General features: G+C 46.4%; 1 protein-coding gene across 2 annotated transcripts; it reads right to left on the reverse strand.

Moving 5' to 3' along the window:
• Positions 1-154: 154 nt before the first annotated feature.
• Positions 155-19,204, reverse strand: PLEK2 (pleckstrin 2). Of its 2 annotated transcripts, XM_002754029.7 has the most exons (9): positions 19,068-19,204; positions 11,104-11,268; positions 8,539-8,720; positions 6,239-6,330; positions 5,795-5,982; positions 5,462-5,563; positions 3,828-3,911; positions 1,385-1,463; positions 155-622 (listed from the first exon to the last, which is right to left on the reverse strand). In XM_002754029.7, the coding sequence occupies exons 1-9, from the start codon at positions 19,107-19,109 to the stop codon at positions 495-497; spliced, it is 1,062 nt and encodes a 353-aa protein (XP_002754075.1). In that variant the 5' UTR covers positions 19,110-19,204; the 3' UTR covers positions 155-494. The 2 variants fall into 2 exon arrangements, with proteins under 2 accessions (XP_002754075.1, XP_009004457.1); XM_009006209.5 differs by lacking the exon at positions 1,385-1,463.
• Between the last annotated feature and the right edge of the window lie 6,523 nt (positions 19,205-25,727).

The following is a 25,727-nucleotide window of genomic DNA, read 5'->3' on the forward strand; positions in this document are numbered from 1 at the left end:
AAAGTTTTGCCACCATCCCCACTTTAAGATGAAGTATGTCTTAGGGACAGAGATGCTTGAAATGTTGCTTGAAAACTATAAAACTTTGCATAGGATTCCAATAACCAGAAACAAAAGTCAGTTTTTACTAATTCCAAAGAAGTTAAGAGAGAACTGCATAAGAAGAGTTTTATTCAGCATTATGGCATGGCCAGGGTAATTGTTCCAACAAAGAGAAACTATTTTAGTGCCCAAGGGAATGGCTGTTTGTGATGCTGGGTAAAACTCAAGATGCTGACACCTAATGGCTGTTCTAGCCTTTCCAGGTTGTAACATGAAGATGGGGAAGGAAATGGCACCACTGCTGTTTATAATCCGAGGAACTCTTCAGCATTCACCCTCCAAAGAAGTACAAAACATACAAAGAAGTCAAGTCTCAACACACTCCCATTCTCCAGGAAATCCTGTCTGTGTCATCTGGTAGGAGGGAAGAATCCTGGTTCCTCGGGTCCTTGTCATGTTAGCTTTTTGATAGCTTCAATCCACTCGACTCGCTCAACCTTGCTGCTGGCCTGAATGTAATAGTGTTTGTCATCCTTAGTAATCACTTTGAAGAGGTTTCCCTGGACATTCCCTTTAACCCCTAGGCAGAATAAAAGAAAAAAAAAATCAGTGATTGAATAGGATGTCTGCTTTCACAATGAACCAGAAGAAAGTCATCTGAGACATGGACAAAACCATACAATGATGTATTTCTTAAATAAAAGGTATACAGTTAGAAAATCCCATCAGACGATATCCCGTTTCCTCCCATTCCCTATCCCTCACCAGTGTCCTAAGGCCTGCCAGTGGTTATGTCTGGATATTCCTGGTAGCCCTTGCCTGCTCCTATGCTCAAAATGGTAGCATGCCATAGATCTACCATGTCATTTACACCAAAGAATCCAGTATGTTTATGTTAACAGCAAGCACAGAATTTGGAATTTGATCTCAAATTGTTTAACTTTTTGGAACCCCAATTCCACAGCCATAAGATGGGAATAATGTCTTCTTACTATGGCTGGCTATTGTGAAATTAGTGTTAAGATAGATATTAAAGTATGTTATTAATCCTAAAGCACTGTGTAAGCCTCAGCTATTATTTTTAGGCAGAAGCTTGTGGTCCATCAGCACAGAAACTGAGGGGAAAGATTATTAACATAAGGATTACTTAACTGTATTCTTAAAAACACTAAGAACATACCCTTTGTTCAATTCTGAAATTCACTTCAAAACTCACACCACTCTGTCTCATTGAGAAAGCCCTGCTTAGCTCCTAAAGCTGTTGTTTCATCAGTAGGGCATTATTGAGGTGCAGGAGGGAGGCCTCTGAGATCTTCAGGCCAGGGCTGAAGTTGCACCTTACCAGTGGGAACACCATTATCCTCCAGAGCAGACACAAGTGAACCACGAAGAGAAAACCCACCCACTGGCCTGTTCTCTTCCTGCAGAGGAAAGGAGACCCAGTTAGGAAATCTGTGAGTGCACAAAAGGAAAGAGTTGTACTTCTGCTACAACTCAGGCCAGCTAAAGAACTCAGCACAAATCATTTATAATAAAAGATGAAGCTGAACTTGGACATCACACGGTCAAAGCTGCATGTATCAGTAAGGAAGCTTGGGCCTCTTCATTTCACAGCCCGTAGCGGTAGTTCCCACCAATGTTGCAGTTACCAGTCTTAGAGACTTGCAAATCTGCTTTTCATTCCTGGAGATATCTCAAACAGAGGCTCTGATCCAACATGCTACCCAGAAAAGTATTCACTGGCTTCTTAACCCATGTGTGCATCTTACAAACTAATCAGAAATATATATTTAGTGAAATTTATTATTTTTTAAATTATTTTGAGACAGAGCCTCACTCTGTCACTTAGGCTGGAGTTCAGTGACACAATTTCAGCTTACTACAACCTCTGCCTCCCAGGTTCAAGCGATTCTCTGGCCTCAGCCTTCCGAAGAACTGAAATTACAAGCACATGCCACTACAGCTGGCTTTGTATTTTTAGTAGAGACGGGATTTCACCACGTTGGCCAGGGTGGTCTCAAACTCCTGACCTCAAGGGATCTGCCCTCCTCAGCCTCCCATTGCTGGGATTACAGGCATGAGCCACCACACCCAGCTATAGTAATCATTTCTGCAAAGTTGATAGATTCCTGCACATTGGATATTGTCAAACAGGTCTAGCATGTGCATAGCATGAAACTGTGATACAAAACAGTGATTTGTGGTATCCCTGGACGATTCAGGGCAATTTTACACAGCATGTGCCTCGGGTCCCAGGAACCCTTCAATTAATTAATAATCAACTTCATATTGCATGTTGGGCCCAGCAAGAGGTAGGGCAAAAAATAAAATAGTTAAATAAAAAACTGGAAATATTTTTACTATTACATGCCAACGGGAGGAAAGTTCAGAGAAGGAAGGGATCTGCCCCAGCCTGGAGGCAGTCTCAGGGAGGACAGGAGGCATGAATTCGGCCTGCATAGGGCAGTAGGTCCCCAGGGCAGAAGAGGGACATTCAGCCCAAACAGGAGGAGGAATGGGAGTAAAGTGGGGAACAAATTAACAGCAGAATACTTTTGAGATGGTTCCTTATCTTGTACCTGCAGCCCTGAAATTTGACAATTCTTTTATTTCCTTTTCACTTTGTCTTGAGTAATCTTTTCTGCACTGTTTCCATCTACGTACGTATGTGAGCATTTGTGCGTGTGCACATATATATGTATATACATATATTTACATGTATATGTACTTACAGATATGTGTATACAGGCACATATGTGTATATATATTTTCTCAGTTTCCTATTTTAAAAGCAGAGACAGCAGACTCATCAAGGGCACAAAGAAAGTAGGTTAGGCTGGACCATGGTAAGAGTTAAATACAAAACTGAAGTGTTTTTTCATTTATTTTTTTTTTTTTCTTGCTTCAAACAGGATTTGAGGTAGCCAGGAAGGAAGGAGTTTGAACTCCATCCTGTAGCCAGGCCACCATGACCCACGGAGAGGTCAACCGGAGCTTTCTGGAGGCTCCTCCTGCCACATCCCTTCCTGGCCCTGGGCCCCCCTGTGGCCTGGAAGGGTCCAGGCAGGGTTCCTTCAGCTGCTCTCAGCTTAGGATAGGAGTTCCTGACTGAAGCTCAGTGAGGAAAGAACTGCCCACTCATTACTGTTTCGACAAAAACTAATAAAAGTCATGCATCTCCCAAGACAAGGCTGAACAGCTAACTAAAGGGCTCTTTTTCTTTTCTTTTGACTAGAATTAGATCCACTCAGCATGTGGCAATACCTAGTATTAGAAACAGAAAAATATTTTTTTAAAAAAAACTTTGCCATCAAAGTTTTTTAAAAAGCAAATTAGCAAATTATGGCTTAAATATATGGTGAAAGAAACTTTTCAAAACATAGGTGGGGAAAAGTGGAGGGAGGCAGAATTAATGGGATCTTTGAATGGAAAGTGTGGAAAGGCTGGGAAGTGCCAGTAGGAGTCTCTGTTAGCCCACCTCATTCTCCCTATTCACAAAGCAGGCTTTGGGGAAGATCAAAAGATGCTTTTCTTTGAAAATGATAAAGATGCCCTCTCATGGGAAGTGGGGGATTAGGCATAGAAGAAACTGTTCAAGAAGCAGGCACCTATGTGATCACAGGGCAGAGCAGCTTGGACAGTGGGAGGAAAGGCCTGGTGCAATGCAAGTTATGCCGCATGCCATGGGGAGGCAGGATGTCTAGCCAGCTGTCTGCTGTGCCAGGAGAGGAGTGTCTAGGGGCATCACAACATGGGACCAGCAAGGAGCCAGCATGCACACTCACTTTGGAAGGGTCATAGTAATGCAGGAAAGCTGGATCCTTCCTCAGAACAAAGCGTCGAACCTTCCAGTTTTTCCTCTTGTGCCCCTGAGGCAAAGAAAGGGTTCAAAGCTCATTGGTGATAGCTGTATCTCCCTCTCTCCCACATCTATACATGTAATGCCAAACTCCCAGCAAGCCAGCCCGCTCCAATGGGACTACATTCTAAGACCAGTCAGCAGAAAACCCAAGGATAGCAATGACATGTCACAGACTTCCCTGCCAACACCCTCACTCAGTGACACTAGCCATCACCTAAGTCAAGTCAATATAGCCAAAGAGAGTCCACGCAGAAGGAAAGGGGACACATACCACTCAGGGCATGAAAGAAGACAGGGAGGCAGCAGGTATCAGCTGGGCTGGGAGCACACAGGCAAACTTGAACCCAGGGGCACCAGCTAAGGGCCAAGTCAGTCCAAAAACAAACCTGCAGCTGCAGGTACATTTGTGCAGTCTGCATGTGCGCCCACATGTGCAGTAAAACCACTTTCACATTGTGCGTTAGGAAAAAAAGAAATGCTCAATTATATGATAAAATCTAAATGTGTAAGAAGCTGACGTGTGTGTGTGTGTGTGTGTGTGTGTGTGTGACTTTCTTTAGCCTCACTGACCAGGAGAACTAAGGTTAGCTCATGAACCTTAGCCCTCCTAGTCAGGAACAACCTCAGAGTCCCTCCTACCCCCTCTTCACACTCCCTCAGGAAGGACTCCCATCAGGCCCAGCAGAAGCAGGGCCTTGGCACAGAGAGGCAGCGGTGGGGATGGTAAGAATCTAAGAGAAGATGAGGATCCTGATATGCAAGAAGCAGGTAACAGCAACAGCACATGCTCCAAGCAACAGTGGGAGCGATGCTGAGCCGTGTACATGCCCTCTGTGCAGACAAACACATTCACATGGTATACAACGTGCACAAACACAAGACCATACAAAATGTCTGCTACACTTCCTGTGCCAAGGACAAGTGATTTTGTTCACTGAATACCCTTTTTGTTAGGCACAGGCAGGAATGCTGCAAGATATGGCTTGCCTCTGGTTCTGCTTCTCCCAAACACGGTTTAAGATTAGTGGCCATGACCAGGTTTTGGGCCTTACAGTGAAGAATCTGTGTAACCCTGGGCCTTACAGTGCAGAATCTGATCTTCAACCTACCAACATGGTGGAGAAATTTGTTTTTGGGTCAGAAAGTGTATCAAGGGGGTGTGCAGAATCTCACCTGGGAAGGCAGAGACCCCAGGATGCCCCAAGGAATGGAAGGCCAGCACATGCGAAACCTCAAACCAGTCAGCAAAGCCTCAAAGACAAATATGTGAAGCCAGGCACTTCTGTAGAAGTTGTTTTTTTGATGTTGTGATAATTCTGTGTGTATATAGTACATTTTTCCCAAACAGCCCTTGTGTCTGGCACACGTGTGTGAGTGTGACATGTGCCCATTCTTTGACTTGCTTCTGTTGGCTGGTGCTAGGCTCCTGCCTTCGTAGATTCTGCTGTAATTGATGCCCTCCAGCAGCCTCAGCCCTTCCCTTCCTCTGGGCTTACTGCTGTCTCCCCTGAGCTTGAGAACTGTCCATCTTTATTCCATACTCCAAAACAGCCATACCTGCTTGGCCAGGTAGCCTTGTTTCACCACCATGCCACTTAACTCCACAGTGCTCAGGCTAATTTCTTCCCTGGGGCTTATCTTCTTTTTGTAGCTCTCAGCCTAGGGGGAAGGAGGGAGGGAGGACTCTGCTACAGAAAAGACCTAGGCCCAGGCTATGGGGGCTGTCAGAGGGGAAAGGGAATTCCTCAGAACAGAATCCTCATTCTGCAACAGGATGAAGTCATCTCCCAAGCCCAAGGTCTCCTCCGGTGACTGTGGACCCCAGGACCCCATTCTGTTGTGTATTCCTTAGCCTTTGCCCTGGTGGCAAGAACCCACTCCCTAACTTACGAAAGTATACAGGGCCGTGGAGTCATCCAAGAACTGCTCGGCCAGATCCCCAGAGCGAATGGCTCCCATGCTCCGGACACCCACCGGGCTGAGGAAATTCTCTTCCATGAGCATGGAGGCCAGGGTCACCCCCTCCAGACGGCTGGCCACAAAGCTGTTGGAGATGAGCCAGTCCACCAGGGAGGAACCTGGCCAAGAGCAGCACCAGTCAGGTGGCAGGCAACAGACCAGCATCCTTGTGGTGTGTGGCCAATGACCTCACTGAACTTGGCCCTCTGGGCAGCCTCATAGAGCCCTACCCAAGAGCAAAATGAAGGCCATACCTGCTGCATAGAGCTGTGGCTACGCACCCACACATGGTCATCTCAGGCAAGAGCACAGCTGAGCTTTGCATCACCATGTCCCAGGTCGAGTGCCCAGCCCAGCCCTGGGGGACTGGCTCACCGAGGAAGGTCTTTTTGTAGGTGCTCCCCTGCTCCATGTTGGGGCTTGAACGGATTCCGCTGCTGCTATTATGCATCTTGTCCACAATTTGACTACATGGAAGGGAAGGCAAAGGAGAGGGAACCCTCGTCATACTGGGAGGTACAAGGGAAGGTCCAGAGTCACTGCTAAGGGTATAAAGCAAGTAGCAAATGGTGTGACCCATATCACAAAGAAAGGGGGTATAGGAAAGCAGCCTTTTGCATGGAAGAGTGATACCATCTTGAAGAGAAGCCACCATGATGACTGATTTTGTGTTGTTTTTTGTTTGTTTGTTTGTTTGTTTGTTTTTTGAGATGGAGTCTCGCTCTGTCGCCCAGGCTGGGATGCAGTGGCATGATCTCGTCTCACTGCAACCTCTGCCTCTTGGGTTCAAGTCATTCTCTTGCCTCAGCCTCTGAAGCAGCTGTGATTACTGGCGTGTGCCGCCATTCCCAGCTAATTTGTCTATTTTTAGTAGAGACAGGGTTTCACCATGTTGGCCAGTCTGGTCTCAAACTTCTGACCTCAAGTGATCCACCCACCCCTGTCTCCCAAAGTGCTGGGATTACAGGTGTGAGTTACTGTGCCCAGGCCGATGATGGATGTTGGACTCCTGCACACCACAGTATCCCCATAGCATAGATCGCCCCTCATAAAGATGTTTATCTAACCTCCCCGGTGGTCACAAGTTTCACAAGAAAGTCTGAGGCATGACTAGCTGCACATTTTCCCAAAAAAACTTGCTATATAAAGGATATTTTCTGAAGGATGAGTGTGGTGATTCACTGTCTCTTGGCCAGCAGATACATCACTTCTGTTTGTAATTCCCTATTAAATGCCTCTTTCTGAGAAACTGGATTTGTCAGCCTGTTTCTTATGCCTCTCAGCTGCCTTGGTCTTTGCAGGTAGGTTTGTTTACACCTCCTCACCACAGAATGGGGTGTTCAGTTATGCATCAAAATTTGAGAGGCAGGATTTTTAGATATTTCTTCTTCTTGCTTATCTAAATGTTCTAATATTTCTATCCCAGACACACGCTGCTTTTATAGTAAAACCAAAGAGGTGTGACTTTTAACTTACAAACCAGAGTGTATGCCGGGCACCATGGCTCACACCTGTCATCCCAGTGCTTTGGGGTACTGAGGTGGGAGGATCACTTGAGCCCAGGAGGTCAAGGCTGCAGTGAGCTGTGATCGCTCCACTGTACTCTGGCCCAGGTGACAGAGTGAGACCCTGTTCCAAAAAAAGAAAAACAAAAAACCCCAAAAGTACACAGTAGCCCATATGATTCTCCGTGGTCTCCTGCATTAAGTTCAACCCCCCACCAGCTACTTTTTGAACTATCTTTGAACCCACCTGCCTACCCACCCTTATCTGCAGCTGCTCCTCCCTGCACCCAACAGTGTTTAGCAGCTCTCTGGACTCATAGGAGGTATACAGTCAAGGTTTCAAAGACTCCCCTGGTAAGGAGTTTTTGTGAACCCAGAAATTGACTGGTGGACCCATCTTTGATGGGTGTAACACTTCTGTTGCCTGGGAGGTTTATAGAGATTTACTGTGGTTTGAATGTTTATCCCAAAACTCATGTTGAAAATCTCCAATGTGGCAATATTGAGAGGTGATGCCTTTAAGAGCTGATTGGGTCATGGGGGCTCTGCCCTTGTGAATGGATTAATCCATTCATGGGTTAATGGGTTAAATGAGTTAATGAATTATCATGGGAATGGGACTGGTGGCTTTGTAAGAGGAAGAGGGACCTGAGCAAGCATGTTAGCATGCTCAGCCCTCTCACTGTGTGATGCCCTGCATTGCCTTGGGACTCCACAGAGAGCTCCCACCAGCAAGAAGGCCCTCACCAGATGCAGCCTCTCAGCCTTGGACTTCTCAGCCTTTATAATGATAAGAAATAAATTCCTTCTTATAAGTCACCCAATTTCAGGTATCCTGTTATAAAGTAACAGAAAACAGACTAAGAAGACTTTGGGGGAGCTGTGACACAGCCCTGAGCACTGCTGAAATGGAATGGGGGTCTTGTGTCGTGGAGGTGTGCAGAGGTGGCAGGAACCTGGAGAGATTTCATAGGAATGGGGCAGGTAGGTAAGGCCACTTTCAAGCAGAGAAAGTAATATGAGCAGGACAGGGATGATGAAGCACGATGGTGGCATTAGCCAGGCTGTGCAGCAAGCACAGAGCCCCTACCCCACTCAAGGGGCCGGGTCCCCTGCCTACTGCACACAAGCAGGAGACACTGTGTAGAGCCTGGCAGGCAGGGAACTCACTGCAGGCTGATGTGGGGGGGCAGCTTGAAGGAGTTTCTCAGGTTGTGCAGCTGCTGGACCTTCCCCGGCTGCCCTGCATGAATAGCCCCAGTTATCTCAAAGGCCCAGGCGTCCCGCTCCTCTCGAGAACTGGCCTCCAGGAAGTACTCTGTTGACGTTTGAGTCTTCAGCTTAATGAGGAGCTGTGGGAAGAGACAGCCAGTCAGGCCAGCACTCAGGCAGAGCAAGAGGATGTCGGGCAGCAAAAATGATGGGGCCCTGGGAGAATCTAGGAGACGGTGACTGCCAAATGCCTTGAGCCCCCAGCCACACAGCAGGTGGTCTTTAAGGATTCACTTGGACACCTCCAGTGACAGGAAGCTTATGGCCTCACATGGCCACCTTCCCCTTGTGGACAAGGTAGTTAGTGTAGGAACTGCTTCCTGGACACGCTGGTTCTGTTCTCTCTTCTAGAAGCATACAGATGAAGACTCACCTCCTATGCAGCCCCTACAATGAAGAGGGAAGTGCCCAGGCTTTAAAGTCAGACCCATCTGAACACAAACCCCAGATCTCCTGGCACATTAGGAAATAACAGGATATTAATGCCTACCTCAAGTGGACTGCTAGTCATGCTCCCTTCCGTCTTCTCTTCTCGTGTCTAAGCATCAAGTCTTTCACACATTTCTCATGGGATACGGTTTCAGCTTCTTCCCAGCCAGGTCACTTTGTTTTTTTGTTTTTGCTTTTGTTTGTTTGTTTTTGAGACAGAATCTCACTCTGTCACCCAGGCTGGAGTGCAGTGGCACAATCTCAGCTCACTGTAACCTCCACTTCCCAAGTTCAAGCGATTCTCTTGCCTCAGCCTCCCAAGTAGCTGGGATTACAGAAGTGTGCCTCCATGCCTGGCTAATTTTTGTATTTTTTAGTAGAGACTAGGTTTCACTGTGTTGCCCAGGGTGATCTTGAACTCCTGGGCATGATCCTGACCTCCTGATCTGCCCACCTTGGCCTCCCAAAGTGCTGGGATTACAGGCCTGAGCCACCGTGTTGGCCTCATTTTAGTCTTTCTAAGATCTTTCTAACAGAGTTTTCTTTTTTTTGAGACAGAGTCTCACTCTGTCGCCCAGGCTGGAGTGCAATGGCGTGATCTTGGCTCACTGCGACCTCCACCTCCTGGGTTCAAGTAATTCTCCTGCCTCAGCCTCTGGAGTAGCTGGGAGTACAGGAGTCTGCCACCACGCCCAGCTAATTTTTGTATTTTTAGTACAGAAGGGGTTTCACCATGTTGGCCAGGCTGGTCTTGAACTCCTGATCTCAAGTGATCTGCCCATCTCAGCCTCCCAAAATCCTGGGATTATAGGCATGAGCCACTACATCCAGTCTGTAAGAAAGTTTTCCTCAGACCATTCTCTCACTCAAAATCTTAAATGGCTCTCCTCCATTTACTTTCCTCTGGCCCAAACCAAGCTCCAATCACTCCTTTAGTGAAGGTTTCCTGTTGACCACACTGGAGGCCCTTCTCCCCAGAAGCCACACCCACCTCTCTCCAGGTATAGTCTTCTTACTTTTACTCAAGATATTCCACCTGTTCGAAATGACTGCCTCTCTCCTTGTTCCATCTTTACCCACATCTCTATTCCTGAAGCTTTGCCTGACCCAGCCTGAAATATATTTTTCCTCTTCAGGGATAAAGGGTTCTCTGCAGCTCTTGATAGCTGTGCCATCCTTGGAATGCCAAATGTGTTTTCAGTTAACCACTTGCTTTCTCAACAAAATGAAGAAACAGTCTTACCATTTTTTTCCTCAATTTCTCCATGCCTTGCAAATTTCTTGGCACATAATGGGCCCTTGATAAATGATTCATTGTTAGACTTTTTTTTTTAAAGTCTTGTTCTGTCACCCAGGCTGGAGTGTAGTGGTGTGATCTTGGCTCACTGCAACCTCTGGCTCCCAGGCCTCAAGCAATTTTCCTGCCTCAGCCTCCTGAGTAGCTGGGATTACAGGCTCCTGCTACAACATTCAGCTAAGTTTTATATTTTTAGTAGAGACATGGTTTCACCATGTTGGCCAGGCTGGTCTCAAATGCCTCACCTGGAGCAATCCACCCATCTTGGCCTCCCAAAGTGTTGGGATTACAAGTGTGAGCCACCACGCCCAGCCTAGACTTTTTTAACGGTAGGGTTGAAGCCACCCCTTAGTTATGGAACGCAGACCCCTCAGGGGATGAAAGCCATCACAGTGAGCCCCAAGATAGCAGTAATTACTCAGATTTGTGTGGCGCCTACCTCCCAGCCCACACTGTGCTCTAATACACCATGACCTTCAAAGTCCTCACCGCAACCACATGAGACACTCAGGGGTAATTATTTCATCCCATTTTACAGATGAGGAACAAAGGCTCAGAGAAGTTTAGGTACTTGTCCAAGCTCACATACTTCGTATGTGGCGTAGCCAGGATTTGAATCCAAGTTTTCCAGTTCTAACTCTGAGCTCTTCCTCCTACCCATACCAGTTTCCCAAAGAAGCCAGAGGTGGGAAGGGTCTGGGGCAAGGAGGAACTGGACAGCAGGGACCTTTACTTACTGGTCGGTTTTCGTAGTCCAGGCAGGGGCAGGTGATGGTGCAGCCATCCAGGAGGATCCGGCCCTTGGGAGGGTTCACTCTCCGACCCCCCTCAAGCTTGTAGTACACCAGCGTGTTCTGCCGAAGGACGAACCATCGCACCTTCCAGTTGTGGACAATGTGGCCCTATGGACAGACAAGAAAGCCCTGAGGTGAGTGGCTGAGGGGAGGGATGGTGTTCAGAGAGAGGTGTCCAGTGGCACAGGTAACCAGACTGTGCCATGGAAACAACTCTCCAACAAGGGAGATGGCAGGATCTGTGTCTGGATCTTTTCTGAGTATGTAGCAAAGACCTTTGGCACTGGCCTTCTAGTTCCCATTTGGCCATTTCTCTGGTTATAAACCTTGAAAGAAACTACAAAGTAAAAAGAAGAGAAAAATCACTCACCTGTAATCCTACTTCTAGGAAATAGCCATTGCTAACATATTCTATTTCTTTCTAGTCTTTTTTACTTTTAGTTTTTGCATTCTGGCTTTTTAAAAAAAAAAAACTATGATTATTTTACATATACTTTTATTTTCTAGTTTTCTGTTTTTGTTTTTAGACAGGCTGGAGTACAGTGGCATGACCTCAGCTCACTGCAGTGTCTGCCTCCTGGAGTCAAGGGATCCTCCCACCTCAGCCTCCCAAGTGGCTGGGACTCCAGGTGTGTGCCACCACACCTGGTTTTTTGTAGAGACGAGGTCTCACTATATTCCCCAGGCTGGTCTTAAACTCCTGGGCTTGTGCAATCCTCTCACCTTGGCCTCCCAAAGTGCTAGGATTACATGCATGAGCCACCATGCCCGGTCCCTGTTTCCTTTGGCCTTGCTGAGCATCTTCTCACACCATTAAATTTCTGTAAAACATATTTTTAATGACCATCATGTGGATACATAGTTTACTTGCCAACTTCTATTGTTTGTAACTGAGGTTGTTCCATATTTTTTTCACTATTCTGTAATGAATATCCTTGCACATACAGTTTGACCTGCATCTGGTTTTTTTTCCCTTTGGTTATTTTCCTAGAAAGAATATTACTAGTCAAAGGATGAGGGCAATATGAGGCCATTTACAGTCTCCCAGTGCTAAGGACTCTAACAGTCTTACCTAGCCAGGTGTGGCAGGCTAAAGACATAGGTAGTTTGGGTGGTTCTCAGGTAGATCATAGAGCCAATGGACAGAAGAGCCAGGTGAACACGGAAAGCCTATTTCTAGAACGGATCAGTGGATGAGGAAATGTCTGCTGAGGGATCAGAAAGGAATGAGTTTAGTACATAATCCCAAAAGCCCCTTCCTGGCGTATTTCCAAAGCCCAACTTAGGGCTAGGTTCTAACCGAGAGAAGTGCTTTATCTGAATCAAAGTCCATAGCCCCAACTCACTCATTTCCTTGCCTAGCACTGATTCATATCAAAGGCCAATCTCTGGTGCTATGATTCTATTCTACATGCAGCACGTACTGAGAACTGTTAAAAAACCAAAAGTTATAAAAGGAATTGTCTGCTTCAAAGTTATTTGTGCATATAACAGAGCTTTGTGATCACTGACCTGAGCCCAAACAGAATTTACCGTGACAACGAAATAAGACTTATAACACAGCTAATCTAACAAGAGTTTATTAACATGTCTCATTGTTATTACACTACACGATGATCACTCTGTTCCCAGGAGAGGGCTCGTGCAGTCTATCGGAATTGCACATTTTTGCTCTTCACTGTTCCTTACTTACATCCACATGTAGTATGGCCATTGACAGTTTTACCTGACACAAGCAGACATGTTTAAAGAAACAAAAAATATTTGCCTTTGACTTCTCAGCTATTGGGGTTCTCTACTGCTCTGCACATAGTCCAGCTTCAGGTCACTTTCCTATGACCCCTCCCAACTGTGGGGGTCCTGAGGCAGCACTAGCAGGACTGGTCTTGGGCATCTGGGTGCTTCTGAATCCAAGGCAGTAAACTGCTGGCCCCCAAGGTAGCTGGTAGGGAGAGGAGAATGCAATCTAAGTTCATGGTAGGGGGACTGGTAGGAGGTGGAGGAGAGGAGAGGGCAAAAGAATCTTAGGGCTGATCATGGTGGTTCATGCCTGTAATTCCAGCATTTTGGGAGGCCCAGGTGGGAGGATCACTTGAGGCCAGGAGTTTGAGACTAGCCTGGGCAACACAGTGAAATGTCATCTCTACAAAAAAATGTAAAAAGTAGCTGGGCATGGTGGCATACATTTGTAGTCCCAGCCATTTGGGAGGCTGAGGAGGGAAAATCATTTAAACTGATGAATTTGAGGCTGCAGCAAGCTATGATCACATAGCACTCCAACCTAGGTGACAGAATGAGATTTTGCCTCTTAAAAAAAAAAGTGGTATGGGCTGAAATGTGTGCCTCCAAAATTCATATGTTGAATGCCTAGCCCCATGCCTGAAACTAGGAATGTATTTGGAAATACATCCCCTTTAAAGAGGGAATTGAATTAAAATGGGGTCATTAGGATGGGCTCTAATCCAATCGGACTAGCATCTTTATAAGAAGAGGAGATTTAGATTGGGTGTGGTAGCTCATGCCTGTAATCCCAGCAAGCTGGGGGGCTGAGGCAGAAGGATTGCTTGAGCCTGGGAGAACCCATGTCTATTAATAAAATAATAATAATAATAAATAAAAATTAGCCAGGCATGGTGGCACGTGCCTGTAGTCCTAGCTACTTGAGAGGCTGAGGTAGGAGAATTGCTTGGGCCCAGGAGGTTGAGGCTACAATGAACCATGATTATGCCACTACACTCCAGCCTGGGCAACAGAGTGAGTCCCTGTCTCTAAAACAACAGTAACAATAATTTTAAAAAGAAGAGGAGATTTAGACACACAGAGCACTCACACAGAGGAAAGACCAATGAGGACACAGTGATTAGGTACCATCTGCAAGCCAAGGAGAGAGAGGCTCAGAAAAAAACCAAACTGCTGGTACCTTGATATTGGACATCTAACATGCAGAACCATGAGAAATAAATCTCAGCTGTGTAAACCACCGATTCTGTGATATTTAGTTATAGCAGCCCTTGCAAACTAATATGATAGGGAAAGGAAGGAGACGCGTGATGTAAGAGGAGAAAAATGCAACCCATTGTATTGGGCAGAAAATACAAATACAGGCTGGGCACGGTGGCTCACACCTACAATCCCAACATTTTGAGAGGCCGAGGTGGGTGGATCACCTGAGGTCAGGAGTTTGATACCAGTCTAGCCAACATGGTGAAACCCTGTCTCTACCAAAAATATAAAAATTAGCCGGGTGTGGTGGCATGCACCTCTAATCCCAGCTACTCAGGAGGCTGAGGCAAAAGAATCACTAGAACCCAGGAGGCAGAGTTTGCAGTGAGCCAAGATGATGGTGCCACTGCACTCCAGCCTGGGTGACAGAGGGAGACTTCATCTCAAAAACAACAACAACAACAACAAAAACAAATACAGAGATGTTATACTTTCCTGGATGAAATGTTACATTTCCCAGAGTCCCTTCCACTTAAGGAAGTTTCTGTCAATTCCACGCAAGGGGTATTGATGCATTTTTTTACTTTAAATGTTTTGTTTTTAATCTTCATGGGTACATAGTAAGTATATATATTAATGGGGTATATGAGATGTTTTGATACAGGCATACATTGCATAATAATCACAGTATGGAGAATAGGTATCCGTCCCCTCAAGCCTTTATCCTTTGCGTTACAAACAATCCAATTATACTTTGTTTTAGTTATTTTAAAATGTACAATTAAGTTATTATTGACTATAGTCACCCTGTTATGCTATCAAATAGTAGATCTTATTCTTCTAATTTTTTGACCCATTAACCATTCCCACCTCCCCTGTAGCCCCGCCCCCGCCACCCTTCCCAGCCTCTGTTAACCATCCTTCTACTCTCTATGTCCATCAGTTCAACTGTTTTGATTTTTAGAGCCCCTAACTTTAAAGATAAGGAAACAGAGGCCCAGAAAGGTCTTGCCCGAGACCGTATAACCCTGAGAAAAGCAGAGATGCTAGCTGGGCCCATGGTGGGTACTTGCAGTCCCAGTTACTTGGGAGGCTGAGGAAGGAAGTTCGCTTGAGCACAAGAGCTCAACATTGCAATACACTACGATCACCCCTGTGAATAGTCTCTGTGCTCCAGCTTGGATAACATAGTGAGACAGTATCTCCTGAAAAGAAAATTAAAAAGAAACAAAAGAAAGAAAGAAAAACAAAGATGGGATGGTAATTGCTACAGGTTGAATTGTATCCCCCTCAAAAAAGATATGTCGAAGTGCTAACCTCTGGACCTGTAAGTGTGATGCTATTTGGAAATAGAGTCTTTGCCGATATGGTCAAGTTAAGATGAAGTCACCCTGGTCTGGAGTGGGCACTAATCCAATATGACTAGTGTCTTCCTTATAGGAAGAGGAAAATTTGGACACTAAGAGACACATAGGGAGAGGATGGTTACGTGACAACAGAGACAGGGGTTGCAGTGATGCATTTAGAAGCCAGGGAATGCTGAGGGTTGCCAGCAAACACCAGAAGCTAGAAGGGCAAGGAAGGACCCTCCTCCACAAGTTCAGAGGCAGCGTGACCCTGGAAACACCTTGACTTTGCACTTCCAGCCTCCAGAACTCCTTCTGGTCTTTTTCTTCTTTGCGTATTTTTTCTCATACATTTTATCATTTTACTCTTTGGATTTTAATACTATAAACATTTTCAACATCTGTATAACCATAATTTAATTAGTCATTTGGTGGGGACAGACAGGTAGTTTTCAGTTTTTTTTTACCACATAAATAAATGACTCTTTGTTGGCCAGGCACCTGTAATCCCAGTACTCAGAGAGGCCAAAGTGGGAGGATGGCTTCAGCCCAGGAGTTCAAGACCAGCCTGGGCAACATGGTGAGACCCTGTCTCTATATAAAAAAAAATTTTTTTAAACAAAAAACAAAAATTATCTGGGTGTGGTAACATGCACCTGTAGTCCCAGCTACTAGGGAGGCTGAGGTGGGAGGATTGCTTGAGCCCGGGAGGTCAAGGCTGCAGTGAGCCCTGCTGGTGCCACTGTACTCCAACCTGGGCAACAGAGTGAGACCCTGTCTAAACAAAATAAATAAATAACGGTGGGGTGTGGTGACTCACACCTCTAATCTCAGCAATCTGGGGGGCTGAGGCCGAAGGATCACTTGAGCTAGGAGTTTGAAGGCAAACCCAAACAGCGTGGGCAACAGAGTGAGACCTCATCTCTACAAAAATATAAAATAAAATAAAAATAACTCTTTGTTATAAAGCTTTTATGGAGCTTTACAGCAAAGGTAGAGCCCTACACACAGAATTTCTAGGCCAGTGCATGTTCACATTGCAATGTTATTCACAATATGAGCTGGGCAGGAACACCTGGCAGTGCTTCTGCCTCTTCTCCCAGAAAAAGCACTCCTGCCCATGGCTCATCCCCCACTTCCTTCCCCCAACTCCCCGGAGAGCCAAGTCCAATGAGCTCCCTGTATTTTGCCCGGAGTTCTGCTTTTTTCTTGTCTGAGCGGATTAAGAGCCAACTCCATCGTGCCCCTGCCTGTCTCTGGCTTCACCTTCACCAATGATGACTGTTCTGCACTCCAGCTCCCAGCTCAGGCCCTTCCCCACCCCTGAGCTCTTAACTCTCCTAAAACTATGGAACCCCCTGCCAAAGCCTGCAACTTCTCCAGTGGACACAGGGACTGCTGTTGCCACCCAAGACGAAAGGGGTTGGAAAAGCTGAAATTGCTCAGCAGGCTGGGACCTCAACAGGGGTTCTTGGGCCACATCCTCACCCTGCAGGGAGGGGTGTGGCTTCTGTCTCAGGGTCAGGCTCCAAATCGCAGTCCCTAGATTTGGCTGGAATGAGCTCTAGGGATTTCAGCCAAGCCCCGTCTTTTCCAAGGGCTTATGGGGACCAGACCTGTTGACTCCTCATTTTCTGCACCCTGGATTCCCTAAACAGGCCACCCAAAAGAGAACTTCCATCCTTCTCCTGGAGATATCCTGGGAGCCCTTAGCCCTCCTCTGACTCTCAGCGTGGTGGGGGTGATAGGGAATGATGGAAGGTAACCCCCAGGAACAGGAGGAGGAGGCCCCCCAAAACTCCCAAAGCCACATCAGAAATATCAGTCTCCATGTTAACTTCATTCCTCCACAGGCCTTACCAGGCCCAGCCATCAACTGTGCCAACCAAAAGCCCCATGCCCAGCTCTCCCTCTCCCTCCCACCTCCCAAGCTTCAGTTAAATGTGATATTAGGACGATGGAAACTCCCCATGTGTAGTCTCTCTGAGGTGCAACCACCTCCACATGCTGTGAGAAACTGGTCTATCAGTTCAGCCACAGTGGCAAGATGTGGGCGTGGCACTTTGTACTGCTCTACCCAGTCTGACCCTTGATCTGGCATCAGCCTCTACCCTCCTAGCTTACTGTTTCCAGCAAACAGCCACTGCTCTCCTCAAATAACATGTAACACATGTGGACACATTTTGTGGGGAAAATGAAAGTGATCTGAGACTTTAGGGCTGATCCAGTCACCCAGGGAGGAGACGAAAGGAAGGGACCCTCATCCCACTTTGTTCCCCTTCCACAGCTGAAAACTCAGTAGAAGAACCAGAAGGCTCAGCCCTGGATTTGTATGTTCGTTTGCTATGCCATCATGGCAGTATAAATGGTTAGTGTTAATGTCATTGTTCAAATTACGCTCTGTGTGGTGGCTCACGCCTGTTATCCCAGCACTTTGGGAGGCTAAGGTGAACAGACCACTTAAACCCGAGAGTTCAAGACCCGCCTGGGAAACATGGCAAAACCCTGTCTCTACAAAAAAATACAAAAATTTGCTGGACATAGTACTGGGCACCTACAGTCCCAGCTACTCAAGAAGCTGAGGTGAGAGGATCACCTGAGCCTGGGAAGTTGAAGCTGTGGTGAGCCATGATTGTGCCACTGCACTCCAGCCTGGGTGACCCCGTCTCAAAAAAAAAAGGTCAAGTTAGGAAAAAAACTTGAAATCACAAACTTCCTCTTGCAGTCAATCTTTTGTTCATCTTCTACCTTAATCCCAGGCACCAAGTTTTTCTTTGCACTCTTGCTTGCCCTGGGCCACCTGGGGTGATGGGGAAGGACTGAGGAGGGAAGGTCAGAACATGCAGTTCCAGTCCCAGCTATTACTGGCTCTGGAGCTCTCAGCAAACTAGTTCATCTTTCTGATCCTCAGTTTCCCCATCTGTAATAGAGTGATGTCAATACCCACCCTGTATGGCACTCCGGAGGCAGGATAAGTTTTGGGTCAACCTGAGTGGGTCTGATCCGGATCCTGCCTCCACCACCCACTGCCTCCACCACCCTGAGCAAGTTCCCTAACTCCTCTGGGCTTCGTTTTCCACCTTGATGAAAGGGGGCCAATGAGGTACCACTGATCCCGCAGGGCTGCTGGAAAGATGAAATGAGACAATGTCCAGGGCTGGCCAATAGTAGGTACTTAGGACACATAGCGTTCCTCCTTCTTCACAGGTTGTAAATTGCAGAGCACAACTATGTTATCTTCGTAAATCTTATTTAAACACCATACCATTCATAACATTTTAACAAGTTGAAATTAAGACCCCCGCTTCGGTACCCCAGCCCCGACTCCATACTGCGCTAACCAGGTGGGACTCTTGTCCTCGACTGTACATGGCCCCTCTTTTATGTCTAAAGCTTTCCTCCGGCTCCGGGCGGACGTCCAACCACTGCTCACCTCGCATCCTTTCAGACATGCAGCTCTGCCCCATCAGGGGCCACAGGCAGCTCAGTCCTACCACGGGGGTTGGAGATAGGGACCAGGGCAAGCCCGTCCCGGGGAGCACGTCTGACCCTGCTCAAGGGAGCCGCGCTGGCGGGGCCCCACCCGGGCAATGTCCCGAGACTCGGAAACGCGCTCACCCTCTTGACCAGGAAGCCCTCCTTGAGCACTCCGTCCTCCATGTCGCCGCCCGCGCGCCAGGGCCACCCCAGGTGCGCAATCCCCGCGCCTCACGCTTCTCGGCACCCGCGCAGCCGGGGCAGCCCGCGCCCACTGCGCCCAGGAAGCGGCTCCGACGCGGCCGGGCGACGCCTCCCTGGCGCGTGTCCAGAGCCTGAGGCCCCGGGGCAGGAAGTCAGACCAGGTCGGGATTTCTTACATGACGTTTCCACCCGAAAGTGCTCCAGGATCGGTGGTTGGTCCTCAAGGTAGAGTCTACCAGCCCCGCCCCATCCAGGTGCCTACCACGCCCCTCACTGATCCAGTCTCTCTGCTCAGCGTCCTAGCCAGGTGCTTCACTGGCACTTAGCAGATTGCCCTCGAGGAACGCTTATCGAATTAACAAAACCGAAAGGACTCCAGGATTTTGAGCCATTCCTGAGCTCATTGGAAGTAGGAGATGGGACAGTGGATGAGCGGGAACTGGGCTGGGAACTTTATACTGGCCTCTGATGGGGGTAGAGAAGACCCCTCAGTAACAGGAAGGTCACAGTTTTAGGGAGGCAGGCGCAGTCAGCAGGGTCCCCTGTCCCCAAGATTTTACCCTACTCCCTCAAAAAAGGTGAAGCCAAAAATTCCATCATTAAGGGCAAAATTTAAGGGGACACCAAGGAGTAATCTAGATACATTATATATACAGATAGATGATAGGTTTTGTTGGTTTTTTGTTTTTTGAGACAGGGTCTTTCTCTGTCACCCAGGCTGGAGTGCCATTGTGTGATCATAGTTCACTGCAGCCTTAAACGCTAGGCTTAAGATCCTCTTGCCTCAGCTTCCCAAGGAGCTAGGACTACAGGCAGGCTCTACCATGCCTGGCTGGTTTATTTTTATTGTTTGTAGAAATGGGGTGTTGCTCTGTTGCCCACGCTGGTCTTGACTCCTGGCCTCAAGCAATCTTCCTGCCTGGGCTTCCCAAAGTGCTGGGATTATAGGCCCAAGACACCATGTAAGACCTAGAAAAATAATATTTTAAAGCAATTTTTTTTTTTTGAGACAGAGTCTTGCTGTTGCCCAGGCTGGAGTGCAATGGCACAATCTTGGCTCACTGCAACCTCCACCTCCCAGGTTCAAGCAATTCTCTGCCTCAGCCTCCCTAGTAGCTGGGATTACAGGTGACTGCCACCACGCCCAGCTCATTTTTGTACTTTTCTTTAGTACCCACAGGGTTTCACCGTCTTAGCCAGGCTGGTCTTGAACTCCTGACCTCATGATCCACCCACCTCAGCCTCCCAAAGTGCTGGAATTACAGGCATGAGCCACCACACCTGGCCAATATTTTTTAAAAAATCAAAATTAATGTCAAAAAATCCACGATGAACAAAATGCTAACATTTTAAATAGCTAGGATCAACAATATTCTATCCAGCCCTATTGAACCCTGGAATAGAAGGAAACATCAGTACAATAGTACTGATTCTGTCTAGCAATCCTTAAGACACAGTCACACAATTTTTTTTTTTTAATTTCTATTCTTAGAGACAGGGTCTCACTATATTGCCCAGGCTGGTCCTGAACTCCTGGGCTCAGGCAGTCCTCCTGCCTCAACCTCCAAAGTGCTGGGATTGTAGGTGTGAGTCATGGGGCTGGCTTACATTCATTATTTGTGCTTCAGTTTGAAAGCCCTGTCAGGACTCTTCACCAGGCATGGGAAAGGCCCTCAGAAGCCTGTAAGGGAAGAGAAGACTCCAGAGAGGAAGAAGGTGAACCAGACTGTGGAAGGTGGGGGGTGCCTTTCAGAACCAGACTGAAGCCGGCTCCCATACCAGTCCCTGCCCTGGAGCTCTGGCCACAGCACAGCTTCTACATGTCTGTAGTAGACATATTACTTCCCCTCAATCCCTACTCCCACTCCCCAGCCCCAAGGAAACTCAAAGGGTCTGGGTCACCGTGTGCCAGCCCAACGGCCCACTCTAGTCTTCTGCACTAACTGGCCTTTAGACTTCCCAGGAAGCTCCAAAGCAGTGGGCCTTCCATTCTGATTCAGAATGAATATCGGCTCGGCACCTTTGAAGCCAGGCCTGTAGTAGTAGGTGCTAGGTTTTATCTAACACACAGCAACCCCATGAGGTGAGTTTATTATCTCATTTTTCTGGTCAAGGAAACTGAGGCTCCACACAGTTAAATAACTTGCTCAAGGTTACACAGCTCCAGGGCATTGCAAATACTCTTGCTTCCTAAGGAATTGTCTCAGCTCTGAAACCTGGCTGGGCTGAAACCCAGGACTTGAGAGGTTGATCTGGGAAGTTCTAATCCTCTTTTGCTCTAACTGTGGTTTGTCCATCTCCTTCCTCAAAGAGGCTGTCTGGTCCCACCCAAACACAATCTTCTGAGGCTTAGAAGAGGTGGCATTTTTTTTGGCAAGAGGGCTTCTTGAATGGGTTCACAGAAATGGGAATGGGAGAAAGATGGGTGCCCTCTCCTGGCAGGGTCCTGCCAGGAAGAAGTTAAAGCACACTTAGAACGTGCTTCCTGTCCTAGGAAACCCCTGGTCCAGCCCACCCTGCCTGACTCACTGGAACTGGGGAATGAGTCATACCCCTTCCTTCCCTAGGCTGTGGTGGCTGAGCCACCAGCCCACCGGGGAACCATGATGACATAAGCCCAACTCACCCATAGGGAAGAGGATGGAGACAGAAGGAAGCAGACAGCAGTAAACAGCTGGGGGAGGGGAAGGGACAAGAAAGAAGCTTACAGACAGACACTCCTCCTCCCCGGAGACTGATGTGGAAGGGTCCCTGATCCTCTTAGCTCCTTCTCTTTTTGTAGTGAAGGGGAAGGGACAGATAATGCCTAGGGTGCTGAGTTGTAGAAAACTATTAGGTCTGGGTTTGGATATAGGTGATTCACAGCCAGATGTGAGATTCTGCCATTAGAGAATCATTCTTCTAGCTTCAGATAAGAATCCCCTGTTTAAGAGACATACAGTGGAAAAGGGTAAATCGTGGAAACTTATTCACAATGAATGCCTGGACCGCATGAGTTTATCAGAATCACAGAATCACAATCTAACCCCTAAAGATCATCTAATCCAGATGCTTCGTTTTATAAATGAGGACCCTCAAAGTCCAGGGAAATAAAATGACGAGTCCAAGGTCTTGCAGCCAGTTAGTGGCAAAACCAGGGCCAGAATACAGGCTAATGGAGCTCAAGGCTGGCTCCTAGCAAATACAGGGCACTGCCCCCAGCAGCGACCTGTATCAGAGCACCTTGCAGTAAGAGGGTGGCTGCAGGCTGAAGGGCTCTGGCTGCAAAACTGGAAAAGACTATAAAACATGCTGCTACATTTTTTTTTCTGACCATAAATTTGTGCATATTAGAAAATTTAGAAAATACCAAAATAGATAAAACCACCCCAAACCTATCACATAGATGATCAATATGTTTATATGCATATAATTTTTAAATTAAATTATACTTAAAAATTTTGAACACTGCCTTTTTTTTTTTTTTACTTGTAATAGCTAATAAGCATCTTACCAGGTCATTAAAAGTAATTCAAAAACATAATTTAAATAACTGCATAGAATTTCATCATGACTGTATTTAATCATTCCCATGTAGGTTGAATTTCCTCTATCACTGTGTAAATAATGTTATAAATATCTTTGCACATAAACATTTTTCCAGATCTCTGATTATTTCAGATAAACATCTAAGGTATAATTTTAGGTTAAAGGGTATAACTTTTCTTTAATTCTTGAAACTTATCACAAGACTGATTTTTATAAATGTACCACATGATATCCTACCAGCAGCATATGAAAATGCCAACCTCACAGAGTCCACACCAGCATTCTGTATAGTATTTTAAGGAATATAAATCATTCTATTTTAAAGATGCATGCATGAGTATGTTCATTGTAGCACTATATGCAATAGCAAAGACATAGAATCAACCCAAATGCCCATCAATAATAGACTGGATAAAGAAAATGTAGTAAATATACATCATAAAATACTATGCAGCCATAAATAGGAATGAGATCATGACGCTGGAAGCCATTATCCTCAGCAAACTAACAGTAACAGAAAATCAAACACCACATGTTGTCACTTGTAAGTGGGAGCTGAACACTGAGATCATATGGACATAGGGAGGGGAACAACACACACTGGAGCCTCTCAGAGGATGTAGAGGGAGGGAGAGCATTAGAAAAAAAAAGCTAGTGCATGCTGGGCTTAATACCTAGGTGATGGGTTGATAGGTGCAGCAAACCACCATGGCACACATTTACCTATGTAACAAACATGCACATCCTGCACAGGTAGCCCAGAACTTAAAATAATTTAAAAAGAAGCTTTGCTTATTTAAAAATGTATTTGCTTATTTATTTTTTAATCAGTCCACATCATGCTTTGAGTAGAAAACTTTTCTCAGAACCAGCAGAGACAATCCTTACTTGCATAAGTTGTGTGTTTCTCAAAGTTGAGCCCTGCTACCTGGGAGACAGCCAGCTAGAGCGACGCCCCCTGGAAGAGACTCAGAACTGAGACATTGCTGAAAAACTGCTGGGGAACTGGGCAGTGAAGTCCCAGAGTAGGGCATCACTTGTAGGAAAAGGAGGACGTGTGGGTTCCCGAGCAGTCAGGAGAGTGCCCTGAAGGCATTGAAAAGCTCGGGCAGAGGCAAAAAGCCAGAGGAGAGAGAAGCTAGAAGTGCAGGCAGGAAAAGACTAATAAGATATTTTACCTAATTCATGGTTTTGCCCAAGGCCATCCAGCAAATTGCCCTGCTACGGCAGAAATGTATATCATTTATCTGTGGATTCATTCATTCATTCACTAAAGCAGGAGACATATGCTATGTCCTGTATACAAAGCATAGACAGTCTTATGGGCCACACACGAACCTGCCCTGGGGCCTCATATGTCAGTGTAAACAAGGTATCTTTTTGATTAACAGCAGCATTATTGATTAACAGCATCTTTTGTTCTAATTCCTGGGACACAGCAGTTCACAGGGCAGGTGCTCCACTGCAGAGGTGGCCTCTCACACTATCTGTGGTGAAGACTGGATTTCTGAGCTGTGACAATTGGGTGGTCATACCTGTACATGACCGGAAAACAGCCTCTGCCACAAGTGACTTGTCGGAGACTTCTACATCACCCAAACTGGTCTATATTCTGCTCAGTGAATCAGGGCCATGGACCATGTGCTGGAATGTTGTGGCAATGCCCCGCTGCTATAAAAGTTTCTAAGCATTTACTCTCAGTTTCTGTTCTTTCATGATAGAGCAGTACGATCATTCTTGAACAGTACTGCTCTTGAGCATGGTTCTGGAATCTATAGCATGGGATCAAATCCTTCCTATGCCACCCATGTTAAAGATGGCAAGTTACTTATCCTCTCTGATCCTCAAGTTCCTCAGCTCTAATAATGGGGTAATAGCATACAAAAGTTGTTTGGGCAAAATAAATGAGATTATGACAGTAAATTGTATAGTGTGGTGCCTTGCATACAGTAAACACACAATAGGTTTTTTCATTTTCATTCCATCCCATGTTGTCAGGTTGGTTGAAGGAGTGAACATTGGTAATCAGCACCTCCAGAGTTATGGATAATTTTTATTTTTGAGACAGGTTCTTACTCTGTTGCCCAGGCTGGAGTGCAGTGATGGCCATCATAGCTCACTGCGGCCCCCACCTCCCAGACACAAGCAATCCTCCCACTTCAGTCTCCTGAGTGGCTGAGAGTATATATGCCTGTACCACTACACTTGGTTAATTTAAAAAAAAAATTTTTTTTTTTGTAGAAATAGTCTATATTGCTAAGGCTGGTCTTGAACTCCTGGGCTCAACTGAGCCTCCTGTCTTAGCCTCCCAAAGTGTTGGGATTACAGGCATGAGCCACATTTTTGTTTTGTTGTTTTTTGTTTGTTTTGATTTGTTTTTGAGATGGGGTTTCACTCTGTTGCCCAGGCTGGAGTGCAGTGCTGCAATCACAGCTCACCCCAGCCTCAAACTCCCAGGCTTAAGCAATCTTCCCGCTTCAAATTCTCAAGTAGCTGGGACTACAGGCATGCACCACCATGCCTGTCTAATTATTTAATGTTTTTATAGAGATGGAGGTCTCCCTATGTTGCCCAGGCTGAACTTGAACTCCTGGGTGCAAGTGGTCCTCCTGTCTTGGCTTCGAAAAGTGCTGGATGTATAGGAATGAGCCACCATGCCTGGTCTGGATAAAATGTTAAAGCTGGGGAGGGGGTGGAGTGGTCATATTTATTGTGTTCCTACTATGTGCCAAAGATTTAACATCTACTCTGTAACTGATTCCCAAAGTCAGCCTTTGAATTAGGTACTATTCCCATTCTGTAGATGGAAATGAAGATTTGGAGAAGTTAAATAACTTGGCCAACATTACACAGCTAACGTATGGCTGAGTCCCAGTTGAAATCCAGGCCTGTCTGGATTCAAGCCTTGCAGTTTGCATATACCATCTTCTTTGGCTAAATTATGTTTTCTCTTCCTGTGATGAAATCCTTTCAGCCTTAGTCAGGGGCCCACAGTGGTTGACTGCATTACTGCTTTTAATTATTCATTCCCCTATCCCTGTGATAGAATTATACGTCCCTGCCCATTGA

This window comes from Callithrix jacchus, chromosome 8 (assembly GCF_049354715.1).
Source record: "Callithrix jacchus isolate 240 chromosome 8, calJac240_pri, whole genome shotgun sequence".
Lineage (NCBI taxonomy): Eukaryota > Metazoa > Chordata > Mammalia > Primates > Cebidae > Callithrix > Callithrix jacchus.